The 16,805-nt window shown below is 38.1% G+C and overlaps 1 protein-coding gene across 1 annotated transcript in view; it reads left to right on the forward strand.

Annotated features, from left to right (window-relative positions):
- The window catches only part of MAP3K15 (mitogen-activated protein kinase kinase kinase 15), an 89,073-nt gene that overhangs the window by 36,989 nt on the left and 35,279 nt on the right, over positions 1–16,805 (forward strand). The window contains exon 10 of the mRNA XM_056826079.1: positions 11,404–11,561. Coding sequence (XP_056682057.1) covers positions 11,404–11,561 — 158 coding nt within the window. The remainder of the gene's footprint in view (positions 1–11,403; positions 11,562–16,805) is intronic.

The following is a 16,805-nucleotide window of genomic DNA, read 5'->3' on the forward strand; positions in this document are numbered from 1 at the left end:
CAACATTGAAATGGGTTCTGATCCCGGACACATGTAATACCCAATGAAATTGCGTATTGGCTGCAGGAAGAGTAGGTGGAGGGGAAGGAGGGAAATAATTTGATTATTGTAACCAAGGTATAATGTTCTAAATTGACTAAATAAACTTATTCAAATGGGGAAAATATTAAAAAAAAAAGGGGGGGATGATAATAGCACCTACCTCCCAGGGTAGTTTTTAGGATCAAATGAGATAATATTTCTAAAGCACTCATGCTGTTATTATTAGAAGGAATTCTTGTTTAAATATAGCAAGTCAAGTTTACTAGCGTCCAGGAGTCCCCTTCAGGCTTCAGATTCTGATTCTATTTTTAAAAAGTCACAAACAAATTGTTCAGAATTGTGGTTAATTCAGAACCATAGCTATTCCCCAGATATCTAGCTGCTTTATTGTTCTATAATTTTTCAAAATTGAAAAATAACCTGATTAATGTTTTCACCATTTTTTCTAATCCCTGGTGTTTTGTAATAATTGTTCCCCACTCCCTCTGGGAGTCAATTCTTATTGGGTTGTATGTCATTCTAAATATTTTGGGAGAGTAGCTTTCCTCCTTCATGTATACTCCAATTAAGAAAATAAGCACTGGAAGAAAAGGGTTCAATAGGTAACCAGAAATTAACCAAACAATGAGAAGACCGATTACTTTAGTACCTCAAGCATCCATGATTTCATCAGAGCACAGAGACATCTTCTGGGTCTTAGGAGACCATCTGTGAGTGGCTGTGACTGAAAAATTCCTTCACCAGTGGCCATGTTTTTGGTCTTAAGCCTGTCCAGGCTGAGCTAGGCCAGTCTTTGGGCAGCAGACATACTATCCATTGCCAGACATAAACTTGAGAAGTCTTTCCAACCTGCTTGAACCTGCCCAAGGTTGTACTTAGTTGGCATAGCCTTGAAAACCCAGGGTGACCTCTTCAACATGATGGAAAATTAATGAAACATTTACGGTTTTTAAAAAATATGAAATGCTTTATAATTGTGTCATGTTTTAAAATTTCAGTATTGAAATAGTTTTCATTTAAATGATACAAAACAGTTCAGTATTGATATCAATATTCATTACAGAGATGCTGTCTGTAACTATGTACTAAGTAAAGATTTATTCTTTGACCTGATTATAAAATAGTCATGTGAACAATTACAAAAACGTTCTGACAACATTTCTTTTGTTAGACAAACAGAATGTGTAAGGGATAGAAGTCACCTTAAAGGGTAGCTGGTCCAAACAGCTCATTTAATAATAGTATTATAATTATAATTGTTAGCATTTATATAATCTATATTATTATTTTCTATTATACTATATTATAGATTTACAAGATAATATAATGCAATATATATTAAATCTATTAATATAAATATATTTATTATTTTATAACATAAATGTGCTTATTATCTTCCATTATATTAATATGTAATAAACATATTGTTTTATATTATGTTGATATATAAATAATAAAACATATTATACTATACTCTATTTTAGCTTTGCAAAATTCTTGATGTCTTTTATCACATTCAATCCTCACAACTACTCTGTGAAGTGGATAATATAATTATCTTCATTTTACACATGAGGAAACCAAGGCACCAAGAGTTGAAATGACTTGCCCAAGATCACCCAGTTAATAAGTGTCTGATGCAGGATTCAAACTTGAGTCTTTTTCATTCCAAAGTCTCTTTTTAAGTTTTAGGTCTTTTCATTTTTGGCCCCTGCTTGACACTTGGAGCAATTACTAACATAATCACATACCTAGTTAGTGACAAAGTCAAAACTGAAATATAGGGCTCCTGGTTCCCAGGCTACTGCTGTTTCCTTTGGGGGAATGTCCTTAAAGCATGCTCAAACTTTTCCTTCCTGGCATAGACTGAGTATCCCTGGTTCTAATTCAAGACATGGAACTTTGGGAAGTCAGTTTCTAGCTGAGTGCTTTCAATTTGATGTGATGACAGGATGTTTTCTCATCAACTTTGGAGCAGGAGAACACATGGCTCCAGAGGTGCTGTCTGTAATTTAATTTACATGTTTATTATTTAATTCAGTTGTGAAATAGCCATGTGAAAAGGGACAAAAGTGCAGGATTGTTGAATTGGATGCCTTTTCCATTGAGCCCACATATGGCATGGCTTTCAAGGGAAACATTTTAGCAAACACTCAAAGACTTTAGACTTTTATCGATACAGAGACTGGCTGGGTTTGCAGAGGATGAGGGATGGAGAAGCAAGCCTCCTATGGAGTGATGAAGAGATGGTTGTGAACGGGTAGGAAATGAGATTCACCTTTTTTAGTTATGGCTGATGTGCTGAATTTATTTTTCCTAATGGCATTTATTTATTAGAGCAGCCATGTGGTACAGTGGATAGGGCACCAGGTTTGGAATCAGGAAGGCTCATCTTCTTGAGTTCAAGCCTGGCCTCAGACACTTAGAGACATAGTTCTGTGACCTTGGGCTTGCTTTAGTTTCCTCATCTGTCAAATAAGCTGGAGAAGAAAATGGCAAACCACTCTAGTATCTTTGCCAAGAAAAACCAAAATGAATTCAGACACAACTGAAATGACTGAACAATAACCAAACTGCTGTTGAATTAGATGGAAGCAAACTAATCCTGAGCTAGTTTAGCTTGTCCAAGGCATATCTGAGAAGATTTAACCCTGCTATCAATGTTTTCCCTAATTATTAGAAGTAGTCATGTGGGTATGTTCCCTTCCACTCTCCCGTATATTTTTTGACTACTCTGTGTGAATTTTCCTGTGTGCATGTGGGGAAAACATTAGGAATATAATAAAATGAATTTTTAACATTATCCTAAAGCAAAATGTGTATGCTGTGCCATGAATAGAGCAAAGAATTCCTTTGATTTTGTAGTACAACTAAAATATTAATCTAGTTCTGAGGGTAACAGTCACCAGCTGTGCAAGACTGGGTCATTTAACTCCTTTGGAGGGCTCAAGCTGTGAAATCAAAGGGGTGCACTAAATGATGTCCAAGGTGCTTTCAAAGATTAACATCTTGTGATGCCAGCTGAGGTGGCTAAGTGGCACAGCAGAGGAAGAGCTGAGAAGTATTCAGGAAGACTTGAGTTCAAATCCAGAATTAGACACTTCCTGACTGAATCCTTGAACCTCTGTTTGTCTCAGCTTCCTCATTTGTAAAATGGAGATGAATACAGCACCTACTTCATAGGGTTAAATGAGGAAATATTTGTAAAGTGCTTAGCACAGTTTCTGGAACTTAGTGGACTTTACGTAAATGCTTGTTCCCTCTCCTCCTCTTCTTTCCCCTTCCTGTGACCCAAATCAGTCAGCAGCTTCACTTACATGCAACAACTTATGAATTTGCAAATCCATTTAATGTCTTGTTTTATCTCCTCTTTAGACATACAGTTAGTTGATCCCTGTATAGCCAATGTTTCTTTTATTTTGCTTTATTTTTCGGTTTGTCTGTTTTCCCTATACCATCACTTCCCTCTCCATGTATTGCTTAAGATTAAGATTGCTTCTGTCTGCATGCACAAACCACCACTCTAGTGTTAACGTGAATATACATAGCCGTAGTTATTATCTCAGAAGAAAGTGCCCCAAGGGAGAGATTCCTTTTTTTACCAATGTTAGTTTATTCCTTCTTTTTGGCTGAACAGCTCTTTACTATTTATTGCATAATGCCATAAAATCTGTCTTTAATCAATTAATTTTGGATTAGTTGGAGGGAGCATTCCAGGCCAAACCTTTTCACTCTCATTATTGGGACTTTTGTTAAGTCTGCAAAGGATATTGTATCACATTTATGTTCTCCTTTCTGAGACTTCATGAATTTCTTAATAATGTGTCTTGCTCAACACTTGCTCAACTGATTAAACAGGTCCTTGTTATTTTTCATTTCATCAACTGGAATTTATTAAAACTCCTGCTATGTGCCAGGCACTGGACCAAGTGCTGGAGATACAGAGAATGATAAAAAGTTGTCCATATTCTTTTTTTTTAAATTTTATTTTATTTGATCATTTCCAAGCATTATTCATTAAAGACATAGATTTTTTTTTCCTCCCCTCAACCCCCCATAGCCGATGCGTAAATCCACTGGGCATTACATGTTTTCTTGATTTGAATCCATTGCTATGTTGATAATATTTGCATTAGAGTGTTCATTTAGAGTCTCTCCTCTGTCATGTCCCCTCAACCTCTGTATTCAGGCAGTTGCTTTTTCTCGGTGTTTCCACTCCCATAGTTTATCCTTTGCTTATGAATGGTGTTTTTTTCTCCTGGGTCCCTGCAAACTGTTCAGGGACATTACACCACCACTAATGGAGAAGTCCATTACGTTCGATTATACCACAGTGTATTAGTCTCTGTGTACAATGTTCTCCTGGTTCTGCTCCTCTCGCTCTGCATCACTTCCTGGAGGTTGTTCCAGTCTCCATGGAACTCCTCCACTTTATTATTCCTTTTAGCACAATAGTATTCCATCACCAACATATACCACAATTTGCTCAGCCATTCCCCAATTGATGGGCATCCCCTCGTTTTCCAGTTTTTGGCCACCACAAAGAGCGCAGCTATGAATATTTTTGTACAAGACTTTTTGTCCATTATCTCTTTGGGGTACAGACCCAGCAGTGCTATGGCTGGATCAAAAGGTAGATATTCTTTTGTCGCCCTTTGGGCATAGTTCCAAATTGCCCTCCAGAATGGTTGGATCAGTTCACAACTCCACCAGCAATGAATTAATATCCCTACTTTGCCACATCCCCTCCAGCATTCATTACTTTCCTTTGCTGTCATGTTGACCAATCTGCTAGGTGTGAGGTGATACCTCAGAGTTGTTTTGATTTGCAGCTCTCTGATTATAAGAGATTTAGAACACTTTTTCATGTGCTTATTAATAGTTTTGATTTCTTTATCTGAGAACTGCCTATCCATGTCCCTTGCCCATTTATCAATTGGAGAATTGCTTGATTTTTTGTACAGTTGATTTAGCTCTTTATAAATTTGAGTAATTAAACCTTTGTCAGAGGTTTCTATGAAGATTTTTTCCCAGTTTGCTGTTTCCCTTCTGATTTTAGTTACATTGGTTTTGTTTGTGCAAAAGCTTTTTAATTTGATGTAGTCAAAATTATTTATTTTGCATTTTGTGATTCTTTCTATGTCTTGCCTTTCCCCTCCCAAAGGTCTGACATGTATACTATTCTGTGTTTACCCAGTTTACTTATGGTTTCCTTCTTTATGTTTAAGTCACTCACCCATTTTGAATTTATCTTGGTGTAGGGTGTGAGGTGTTGATCTATTCCTAGTCTCTCCCACACTGTCTTCCAATTTTCCCAACAGTTTTTATTGAATAGTGGATTTTTGTCCCAAAAGCTGGGATCTTTGGGTTTATCGTATAGTCTTGCTGAGGTCGCTTTCCCTCAGTCTATTCCACTGATATTCCTTTCTGTTTCTTAGCCAGTACCAAATTGTTTTGATGACTGCTGCTTTGTAATATAGTTTAAGTTCAGGGACTGCAAGGCCCCCATCATATGTGTTTTTTTTTTCATTATTTCCCTGGATATCCTTGATCTTTTGTTCTTCCAAATGAACTTTGTTATGTTTTTTTTCTAAATCAGTGTAGAAGTATTTTGGTAGTTCAATGGGTATGGCACTAAATAGATAAATAAGTTTGGATAGGATGGTCATTTTTATTATATTGGCTCGTCCTATCCATGAGCAGTTAATGTTTTTCCACTTGCTCAAGTCTAGTTTTAGTTGTGTGGAGAGTGTTTTGTAGTTGTGTTCATATAGTTCCTGTGTTTGTCTCAGGAGGTAGATTCCTAGGTATTTTATTTTGTCTAAGGTGATTTTGAATGGGATTTCTCTTTCTAGTTCTTGCTGCTGAGCTGTGTTGGAGATATATAGAAATGCTGATGATTTATGTGGGTTTATTTTGTATCCTGCAACTTTGCTAAAGTTGTTGATTATTTCAATTAGCTTTTTGGTTGAATCTCTAGGATTCTTTAAGTAGACCATCATGTCATCTGCAAAGAGTGATAACTTGGTCTCCTCCTTGCCTATTTTGATGCCTTCAATTTCTTTTTCTTCTCTAATTGCTACTGCTAGTGTTTCTAGTACAATGTCAAATAGTAGAGGTGATAATGGGCATCCTTGTTTCACTCCTGATCTTATTGGGAATGCGTCTAGTTTGTCCCCATTGCAGATGATATTAGCTGATGGTTTTAGATATATACTGTTTATTATTTTTAGGAACAACCCTTCTATTCCTATGCTTTCTAGTGTTTTTAATAGGAATGGGTGTTGTATTTTATCAAAGGCTTTTTCTGCGTCTATTGAGATAATCATGTGGTTCTTGCTGGTTTGCTTGTTGATGTGGTCAATTATGTGGATGGTTTTCCTAATATTGAACCAGCCCTGCATCCCTGGTATAAATCCTACTTGATCATGGTGGATATTCCTTCTGATCACTTGCTGGAGTCTTTTTGCTAGTATCCTATTTAAGATTTTTGCATCTATATTCATTAGGGAGATTGGTCTATAGTTTTCTTTCTCTGTTTTTGACCTGCCTGGTTTTGGAATCAGTACCATGCTTGTGTCATAAAAGGAGTTTGGTAGAACTCCCTCTTTGCTTATTATGTCAAATAGTTTGTATAGTATTGGAGTTAGCTGATCTTTGAATGTTTGATAGAATTCACTGGTGAATCCGTCAGGCCCTGGGGATTTTTTCTTAGGAAGTTCTTTGATGGCTTGTTGTATTTCATTTTCTGATATGGGATTATTTAAGAATTCTATTTCCTCTTCTGTTAGTCTGGGCAGTTTGTATTTTTGTATATATTCATCCATATCCCCTAAATTGGTGTATTTATTGCCATATAATTGGGCAAAGTAATTTCTAATGATTGCCTTAATTTCCTCTTCATCGGAGGTGCTGTCCCCCTTTTCATCTTTAATGCTGTGAATTTGCTTTTCTTCCTTCCTTTTTTTAATTAAATTGACCAGTACTTTGTCTATTTTGTTTGTTTTTTCAAAGTACCAGCTTCTTGCCTTATTTATTAAATCAATAGTTCTATCACTTTCGATTTTGTTAATTTCTCCCTTAATTTTTAGGATTTCTAGTTTGGTTTTCTGCTGGGGGTATTAATTTGATCGCCTTTGAGTTTTTTTATTTGCATTTCCAATTGATTGATCTCTGCTCTCCCTAGTTTGTTAATATAAGCATTCAGGGATATGAATTTACCTCTGATTACTGCTTTGGCTGCATCCCAAAAAGTTTGAAAGGATGTCTTGCCATTGTCATTTTCCTCGATGAAATTATTAATTGTTTCTATGATTTCTTCTTTAACTAAACGATTTTGGAGTATCATATTGTTTAATTTCCAATTGGTTTTAGATTTGGTTTCCGATGTACCATTACTAATCATTATTTTTATTGCCTTGTGATCTGAGAAGGCTGCATTCATTATTTCTGCTTTTCTGCATTTGTGTGCTATGTTTCTGTGACCGAATGTATGGTCAATTTTTGTGAATGTGCCATGTGGTGCTGAGAAGAAGGTGTATTTCTTTTTATCCCTATTTCTTTTTCTCCATATGTCTATTAATTCTAATTTTTCTAAGATTTCATTCACTTCTTTTACCTCTTTCTTATTTATTTTTTGATTTGATTTATCTAAATTTGATAATGGTTGGTTCAAGTCTCCCACTAATATGGTTTTACTGTCTATTTCTTCCTTCAATTCTCCTAGTTTCGCCATTAGAAATTTGGGTGCTATATTATTTGGTGCATACATGTTGATTAATATTTCCTCATTGTCTAAAGTCCCTTTTAACAAAATATAATTGCCTTCCCTATCCCTTTTGATCAGGTCTATTTTTGCTTTGGCTTTATCAGATATCATGATTACCACTCCTGCCTTCTTTCTGTCAGTTGAGGCCCAGAAGGTCTTACTCCATCCTTTAATTCTGACCTTGTGGGTGTCAACCCGCCTCATGTGTGTTTCTTGAAGACAACATATGGTAGGGTTTTGGATTCTAATCCATTATGCTATTCGTCTATGTTTTATGGGAGAGTTCATCCCATTCACGTTCAAAGTTATGATTGTTATTTGTGGACTCCCTGGCATTTTGATATCCTTCCCTAATTCTAACCTTTTCTTCTTTGGCTCTACCTTTTAGTCCAGTGATTTACTTTGAATCAGTCCCCCTTGTCCCCTCCTTTGATGTTTCCTTTTTTAGTCCCTCCCTTTTTGTTCCTCCCCCCTCCCCCCCTCTTTCCCTCTCTTTTTGTTTTCCCTCCCCCCTCCCCCCCTTGGTTTTCCCTTCTCCCTACCCTTGTTGGGTAAGATAGAATTCAAGATCCCAATGGATCTGGATGTTTTTCCCTCTCAGAGTTGATTTCCCTGAGATTAAGGTTTAAGTAAAAAAAAACCCTCTCTTCCTCTCCTTCGTATAGGAGTTTTCTTCCCCTCCCCTTCCCATGTGAATCTTTGTGTGAGAAAGATTATTCTATTTGGTCTTTCTTTACCCCCTATTTATACATTACTTTTCCCCCACATGTTAGTATACATAGATTGATAGAAATGTAGTCCTTATAGAAGAGAGTTTGAATAAAAGAAGAAGATAACATTTTTCTCCTTTCCCTTTTCCTTAATATTTACCTTTTCAGGTATTCCTTGCTCTTTGTTTTTTGATATCGAACTTTCCACAGAGCTCTGGTCTTTTCTTTGCAAAAAGTTAGAAATCTTCTATTTTGTTGAATACCCATACTTTCCATTGGAAGTATATAGTCAGTTTTGCTGGGTAGCTGATTCTTGGTTGAAGACCCAGCTCTCTTGCCTTTCTGAAGATCATGTTCCATGCCTTACGATCATTCAGAGTAGAACTTGCAAGGTCTTGTGTGACCCTGATTGGCATTCCTTTATATCTAAATTATCTTTTTCTGGCTTCCTGTAGGATTTTTTCTTTTGTTTGAGAGCTTTGGAATTTGGCAATTACATTCCTGGGAGTTGTCTTTTGGGGGTTTAGTGTAGAAGGTGTTCTGTGAGCTCTGTCAGTGGCTGTATTACCCCCTTGTTCTAGAATCTCTGGGCAATTTTCTTTGATTATATCTTGTATCACGATGTCGAAATAGTTTATTTCTGGCTTTTCTGGAAGTCCAATTATTCTTAAATTATCTCTTCTCCCTCTATTTTCCAGATCTGTCACCTTGTTGGTGAGATATTTTATGTTCTCTTCTAATTTCTTGGTATTTTGGCTTTGCTTTATTAATTCTTGCTCTTTTACACGATCGTTGTCTTCCAGTTGCCTGATTCTGGCCTTTAAAGCCTGGTTTTCCTTTTCAGTTTTATCACACCGGTTTTGTAGATGCGTGAATTTCTTTTGCATTATTTCCCACTTTTCCTCCCAGAAGGCTTCCATCTTTTTGGTCATTTCTGATTCAAATTCTTCATGGGTTTGTGGAGAGTTTCCATTTCCTTTGGAAGGTTTCGTAGCATTTTATTGTGTATCGTCTTCTATCTCCTCTGTATTTTGTATTTTGGCTCCATAGAATATGTCCAAAGTCACCCCTTTCTTCTTATTTTTCTTGGGATTTTGGGGCTTCTGTGCTTCTGTGGAGTTTGCCATCTCTGAATGGGGAGGATTAGCTTTTCTTATCTCTGTCTGGTGTTCAGAGGCTTTAGTCCTGGGCAGATTGTCCGTTCTATGAGCTTTCCCTGGGTTAAACTGAGTATGCCTTAAGGCAATGACTTTCACTGGATCTGGAATGGAAGGGTCGGACCAGGGCCCCACACTCTCCCCCGGTTCTCTCTGTTTCCCTGCTGCCCCCTCGACTGGACTGGGTAGGGTTGCTTTCCGGAAGTTGCCTTCAGAATAGCTGGCCGTGAGGCTGTCTTGTCAGCCCTGATGGTTACTGTTGTTTCAGACGACCCTGCTCTCTGCGGGGGAAGGGGCCGGGGCTTCCCAGAGCTCCGAGGACGGTGACTTTCACTGAGACTTGGATAGCAGGATCCAGCTGGTGAAGCTGTTTTGCCCGCCCTGAGGGTTGCTGTTGTTTCAGAGGACCCTGCTCTCTGAGGGGGGCGGGGCTGTGGCTTCCGGGAGCCTTGGACTCTGCACTCCTACCCCTTAGGTCCGAGTGATCTCAGGTTCTGGCTTTTGAGGGGGGCCGTACCTTTTGATCCAGGTCCAGGTCCAGGAGGAGGGTTCCCAGGGTCTATGCTGTTGATCGTTTTGAATTTCGGCGCCTTAGGAGCTTATAGTTTGAGATCGGTCGGGAAGGGTTTTCCGGAGATCTGAACTTTAGCTTTCTCTAAGCCGCCATCTTGACCAGAAGTCCATGTTGTCCATATTCTTGAGGAGCAAACAAATTATACAGATACTGGATGAATTGGGGATTTCTGTAAACTCTCTTCCTATGAGTTTTCATAGATTTTTTTCTTTTTGGCAGTGATGGGTGGGAGTATGGACCTTTGTGAGTTTGGGGAAACTTCCAGTGTGAAAACACTCTTCACCTACACGGATCAGCAGCTGTACTATAATTCTGAGAGTGCTTGGAGAAAGAAAGGGTTAAATAAATTGACCATAGACATAATAGATAGACTGAGTCAGAGGCAAGCCCGGAACCCAGGTCTTTCTGATACTAATCTAGCCACTAGATTTCTCAAAAAAAAAAATCAGAGAGGAAATAAACATTTTATTGATACTATCACAGGATAGAGTATAACTTTTGAAATGTGTTCCTGTACCCTTCAAGTCAATCTTTACTTTTAAATTGATAGAGAAATGGTCTCAAGCTAAATAAAAACTACAGGTGGTAGAATGTGGCTAACCTCGCCTTCCTTCTCTCTCTGTCTCTCTTCTTTTTCTCCATCTCTCTTTCTCTTCTCTCCCTCTCCCTCTGCCTCTCCTTCTCTCCCTCTGTCTCTCTCTCCCTCTTCTTCTCCCTCTCCCTTTCCCTTCCTCCTTAATATTGTCTCTACATGGTTCTGTCTTTTTTTTCCCCTGGGAGTCCTGAACTTCTTTTTTTCTAGCATATCTCCTAACTGATCCCAGTGTAGTTTGTTACTATACTTCCTTATTCCTATTATCCCTATAATACTAATTTCCTTTTTCAGGACATTAGACTTGGTGTCTTTTTTCAATTCCTTTTTGCAGTTCTGAATATCTGACTTTCACAACCACCTGCATTACGGGAATTCTTCTGCCAAAGAAGAGATTGGGCCACATTTGCTCTGAAGTCTTGGCGATGGAATCACCAACAGCATCATTTTGGGAGTGAAATGGGAATGTGCCTGTTTTATGTCATCAGGCTCACCCAGTGAACTGAGATGATGGATAAAAAGTATGACTTCCCTCACTGTTTTTTTCCTCCTGTACCCAGGCACTTTACAATATATGGCTCCTGAGATCATCGATAAGGGCCCTAGAGGATACGGCGCCCCGGCTGACATCTGGTCCCTGGGCTGCACCATCATTGAAATGGCAACAGGCAAGCCTCCGTTTCATGAGCTCAGGGAACCTCAAGCAGCTATGTTTAAAGTAAGGCTGGTTTGATTTGTTTAAGGACTAATTGTATGTTCCAGAGGCAAAATGCATGTTCCGTCTTGAGGAGGGGTATTTTTCTAGTTTGGCTTTTGTGGACAGGGCCTTTGGTGACCTTTTTGTAACCAGGCTTTCTTTTGTCAAAAACGTTCAAAAAAGTGTGCTTACCTGTAAGTGTGTCACACACACACACACACACACACAATTGTGTATCTCTGGCCCCATTTCCACTCTCCATGAAAAGCCAAATTAGTTGGATCTCAGAAAGTCAAATTGTTTGTGGATAATGGGATCACAGGTTAGTTACATAATTTGATTACACAAGCTATTATTATTCTTTGCTGCCTCCAGCTAACAGCATTCAGTCCCCATTTAGCTGTCTTCTCTCCCCTATCATGTGGCTTGATTGGCATGCCATCAGTCATTTAAAATTAGACACATAGAAAAACCTGCCTGTTATGAACTCTTTTACAGAGTTCTAATCCCTCTGCTCTCTGGGTCCTGGCTCTGCAGCTCTTCAACAGTTTTCATTATGCCAGTAAGTCATAATAATCTTTGCAGAAAGTGTTGACCCTATTAAGTTATCTGTTAATACTCACCTCCTCTCTCCTATCTCAGTCCAATTTTCAGTAGAGTGTCAAATTCCACATGTAGTTGGGAAAATTCAAAATTTTTTTTTTTACAATCAATGAAAAGCTACTTTCTCTCTCTTACTCCTTCTACTCCCATTGAGAAAGCAAGGCATAGAAAACTCATGTTATTGCATATAGAGTTGAGCAAATAAATTCTCACACTGACCATGTCCAAAAAAAGTCTTGAGCTATAATTTGATGCTATCTCCTCTCCATCTAGAAGTAAGTAGCATTTTGATCACAAATCCTCTGGGGATGTGGTCATTGCATTGATTTCTAAGTCTTTCAGAGTTACTTGTCTTTACAATATTGTTGTTATTGTGTAAATTTTTATACCAGTTCTGCTCATTTCACTCTGTATCAGTTCATACAAGTCTTCCCCGGTTTTTTTTTTAAATCATTCCTTTCATCATTTAAGAAAAATTCTTTCAATGAGCAAAAATCTGCCTCCCACCTCAATCTTGTCCTGCTTGAGAACAAACCCAACAAAAACCCATTACAAATAAGCACATGTCATCAATCAAAACAAATTTTCACGTTGACCCTCCCCCTGCCCAAATTTGTCTCATTCTGCATTCTGAGTCCTTCACCTTTCTGTCAGGAGGTAGGTAGCATATTTCATCATTATAGTTGGTCTGGAATTATAGTTGGTCATTACACCGATAGGAGTTCTTAATTATTATAGTTATATAAATTGTTCTGATTTTTTGGCATCAGTTCTAACAATTTCTCTCTGAAAGCCTCTCTATCATTTCTTATAGATCAACAGTATCCCATCACATTTATTATGCCATAACTTGTTTTACCACTCCCTAATTTATGGGGACTCCCTTAGATTCCTATTCTTTTGCCACAGCAAAAATGAAAAAAAAGCTACAAATATTTTTGTTCATATTTAGTAAGAGTTTGTTTTGCTTAGGACTAATCCTTCCCTTCATTTGTCCCCCGTCTAAATCTCCCTTTTCTCCTCTCTCCATTCCTCCTTTTCCCCTGATGAGGAAATATATTTCTGTATTCAACTTTAGTGTATTCTTTCTTTTTTTAACTTGTTCAGATGAGTGAGGTTCACATGTCAATCACTCTCCCCCATTCCCTTCCTGCTTGTTTATATTGATGTCTACTTGTGTACTTTGATTTTTGAGATAATTTTCCCTAACGTTCCTTTCCCTTTCCCTCTAGTTTATTCCTTTTCCCTCCCTTTCCAGCCTTGAGATCATTAAGACTTAACAGAACCACTGAGAGGCCTTGTTCAATTAGATTCCTTCTATGACCCATAATGACACTAGGGTTCACAGAGGACATATATATCATTTATCCACTTTTGAATGTAGGTAATTTATCTTTACTCTGTTCTAATTTTTCATTCATATTTACCTTTCTGAGCTTTTCTCATCTCAGCTCTGGTCTTTTCATCAGGAATATTTAAAAGTCCTTTATCTTATTAAAGATCCATTTTTTCTCTTTTAGAAATACTTAGTTTTGCTGGGTAAGTTGATTAACTGTAAATCCATATCCTTCTGGAACACCACATTGAAGGTTCTGTGGTACTTTTTTTTTATTTTTTATTATTTTTTTAAAATATATTTTATTTGATCATTTCCAAGCATTATTCGTTAAAGACATAGATCCTTTTCTTTTCCTCCCCCCCCCTCCCCCCATAGCCGACGCGTAAGTCCACTGGGCATTAGATGTTTTCTTGATTTGAACCCATTGCTTTGTTGATAGTATTTGCATTAGAGTGTTCATTTAGAGTCTATCCTCTGTCATGTCCCCTCAACCTCTGTATTCAGGCAGTTGCTTTTTCTCGGTGTTTCCACTCCCATAGTTTATCCTTTGCTTATGAATGGTGTTTTTTTCTCCTGGGTCCCTGCAAGTTGTTCAGGGACATTACACCACCACCAATGGAGAAGTCCATTACGTTCGATGATACCACAGTGTGTTTGTCTCTGTGTACAATGTTCTCCTGGTTCTGCTCCTCTCGCTCTGCATCACTTCCTGGAGGTTGTTCCAGTCTCCATGGAATTCCTCCACTTTATTATTCCTTTTAGCACAATAGTATTCCATCACCAACATATACCACAGTTTGTTCAGCCATTCCCCAATTGATGGGCATCCCCTCATTTTCCAGTTTTGGGCCACCACAAAGAGCGCAGCTATGAATATTTTTGTACAAGTCTTTGTGTCCATTATCTCTTTGGGGTACAGACCCAGCAGTGCTATGGCTGGGTCAAAGGGTAGATATTCTTTTAGCATGTGGTACTTTTTAATGGTGGCTGCTAAATTTGACTGTGGGTCCTTAAAGCCTCTATCCCATTTTGCTATTGGTAGTTTTTTTCCTTTGACCTAGAAGCCCTAAACTTTGACTACAATGTTCTTGGAAATTTTCTTTTTTGGGGTTTATTCAGAAGGTGATCAGTAGGTTCTTTCTATTTCTACATGACCCTCTTTCTAAAAGATGTGGGCAATTTACTTTTAGTATTTCTTGAAATAGGATATCTAGGATCTTTCTTTAGTTATGGCATTTTCCTCCTCAGTCTATTTTATAGGTTGGTTGTTTTTGCTAAGAAATATTTTACATTTTCATCTATATTTTCAATTCTTTTGCTTTATTCTGAATTTTCTTCTTGTCTTGTTGAATCTTTGACTTATATTTGATACATTCTAATTTTTAGGGAATTTGTTCTTTTCCAATTATTTTTTTTCTATAGCTCTCATTTCTTTCCCAATTTTTTTCTCGTGTCCTAATTTTATTATAAAAACTTAAAAAATTCATTTAAAAAACTTCTTGCTTTTTTGTCTTCCAGGAAGTCTAGTAGATTTTGTAAACATTCTGTTTTTCTATGAGACTTTGTTTATAGATGTTTTAGAGTTATTCTCTTCTGGGCTTGTAACTTCTTTGCCTTGATAGCAGCTCTTTATAGCACAAGTCTTTTTTGTTTGTTTGTTTGCTCATTCTTTCAGCTTACCTCCTGTCTTCAGACTTAATGTAAAGGCAGGATTATGAGACACTTCTGGAGGAAAGGTCTGTGCTGTTCTTTTTACTGCTTTCTTTGGGCATTGAGTGGTTGTATTATTCCAGGATCTCAGGGATAGAATGGGAACCTAGAAGCTTTCAATGCTTCCAGAATGATCTGATCAGGGCCAAGGTCTGATTGCTGATCACCTGGTTTGAGCTCTGCAAATTAATGACCGTGGGTCTGAGCAACAGTGGACTGCTGCTGGATTTAGCCCCTGTCAATCTTCAAGATTGGTTCAGAGTAGCAGAATTATAGGTTCCCCTTTGGTCTATGATTCCTACTCTGCTGGTAGCTCTGCAGGCTGGGCTAGATGGTGGAACTAAACCTCCACTCTGCTCCTGGGGTCTAAGCTAATACTGTTGCTGATCTTCTGAATATCTTCCTTTCTTGGTGCATCATCTAAGATCTCCTTTCCTAGAAATGCCACCCCTCTACACTGGTCTTCTCAGTCTATTGTGCTTCAGAACTGAGTAAGGGGCAAAAAAGCTGCCTGATCTCTTTCATCCTCATCATGGTGCTCCAGGATTGGTCTGGGGTCTTCTCTTTCTCTGATATATATTTCCTGGGCACTGTAGTGCTCTGCTTTAGATGTTCCTGCCCCACTTCCATCCCATGTGTCCACTGACTACCCTATGCCGTGTTGGACTGGACAAATGACTCACTGTAACATTTTCTGGATTTCCTCATCAGGTTTTGGTCAGATGCTTTTTCTAGGTCTGTTTGAAGGAGTTTTGTGGAGGAGAACTTAGCTGTTCTGCTTCCTACCACCTTGGCTACCCCTTCCATCAGGTCTCATATCAGAATGATATTTCATTGCATCCTTCTACTATAACTTGTTCAGTCACTCCCCAACTGGTAGACATCTCTCAGTTTCCAATTTGCTGCCACCACAAAAAAAAAAAAAACAACTGCTATAAATAGTTTTGTATTGAGAGGTTTTTCTTCTTTCTTTGATATCTTTGGGGGTATAGAGTGGTATTGTGGAATCAAAAGATATAGAGCTTACTAATTTTTTGGGTATACTTTCTAATTACTTTGGAGAATGGCTGGACTAATTACTGATATTTTCTGCTGATCTCTCCAAAACCAAGACTGAGGTGTGGGGAGAATTAAGTCTTATCTAGACTTAAGAGGGGGTGGTGTGAGAGAAGAAATAGAAAAGGGGTTAGATTTATTCTATTTGATTCCAAGCAGTGGGACCAGTCAGAATAGTGTAGAAATTGTAAAGAGGAAAATTTATGCTTCATATAATGGAAACATTCCCTAACATTTAGAGCTATCCCAAAGTGGAATAAATTGCCTTGGGAAGTCATGCTTCCCTCCCTTGCCCCTCCCCTTACTAAAGATCTTTAAGCAGAGACTCTACAACCATTTGTGGGTTATGTTGTAGTGGGGATTATATTTTGAGTGTGATTTGGACCAGGTGTCCCTTGAAGTCCCTTCTAATTCAGAAATCTTGTGGTTCTATGAGCTTGATGGGTATTCTATGGATGCCAACTATTCTCAGAATTAGGCTTATAGAGATTTTAGATACTAATTCCAGTGCAGAAATTAAAGAATGGCCATTAGGAGCAACATCCCTGGGTGAGCTG

The sequence above is a fragment of the Monodelphis domestica genome, chromosome 4, assembly GCF_027887165.1.
Source record: "Monodelphis domestica isolate mMonDom1 chromosome 4, mMonDom1.pri, whole genome shotgun sequence".
Classification (NCBI taxonomy): domain Eukaryota; kingdom Metazoa; phylum Chordata; class Mammalia; order Didelphimorphia; family Didelphidae; genus Monodelphis; species Monodelphis domestica.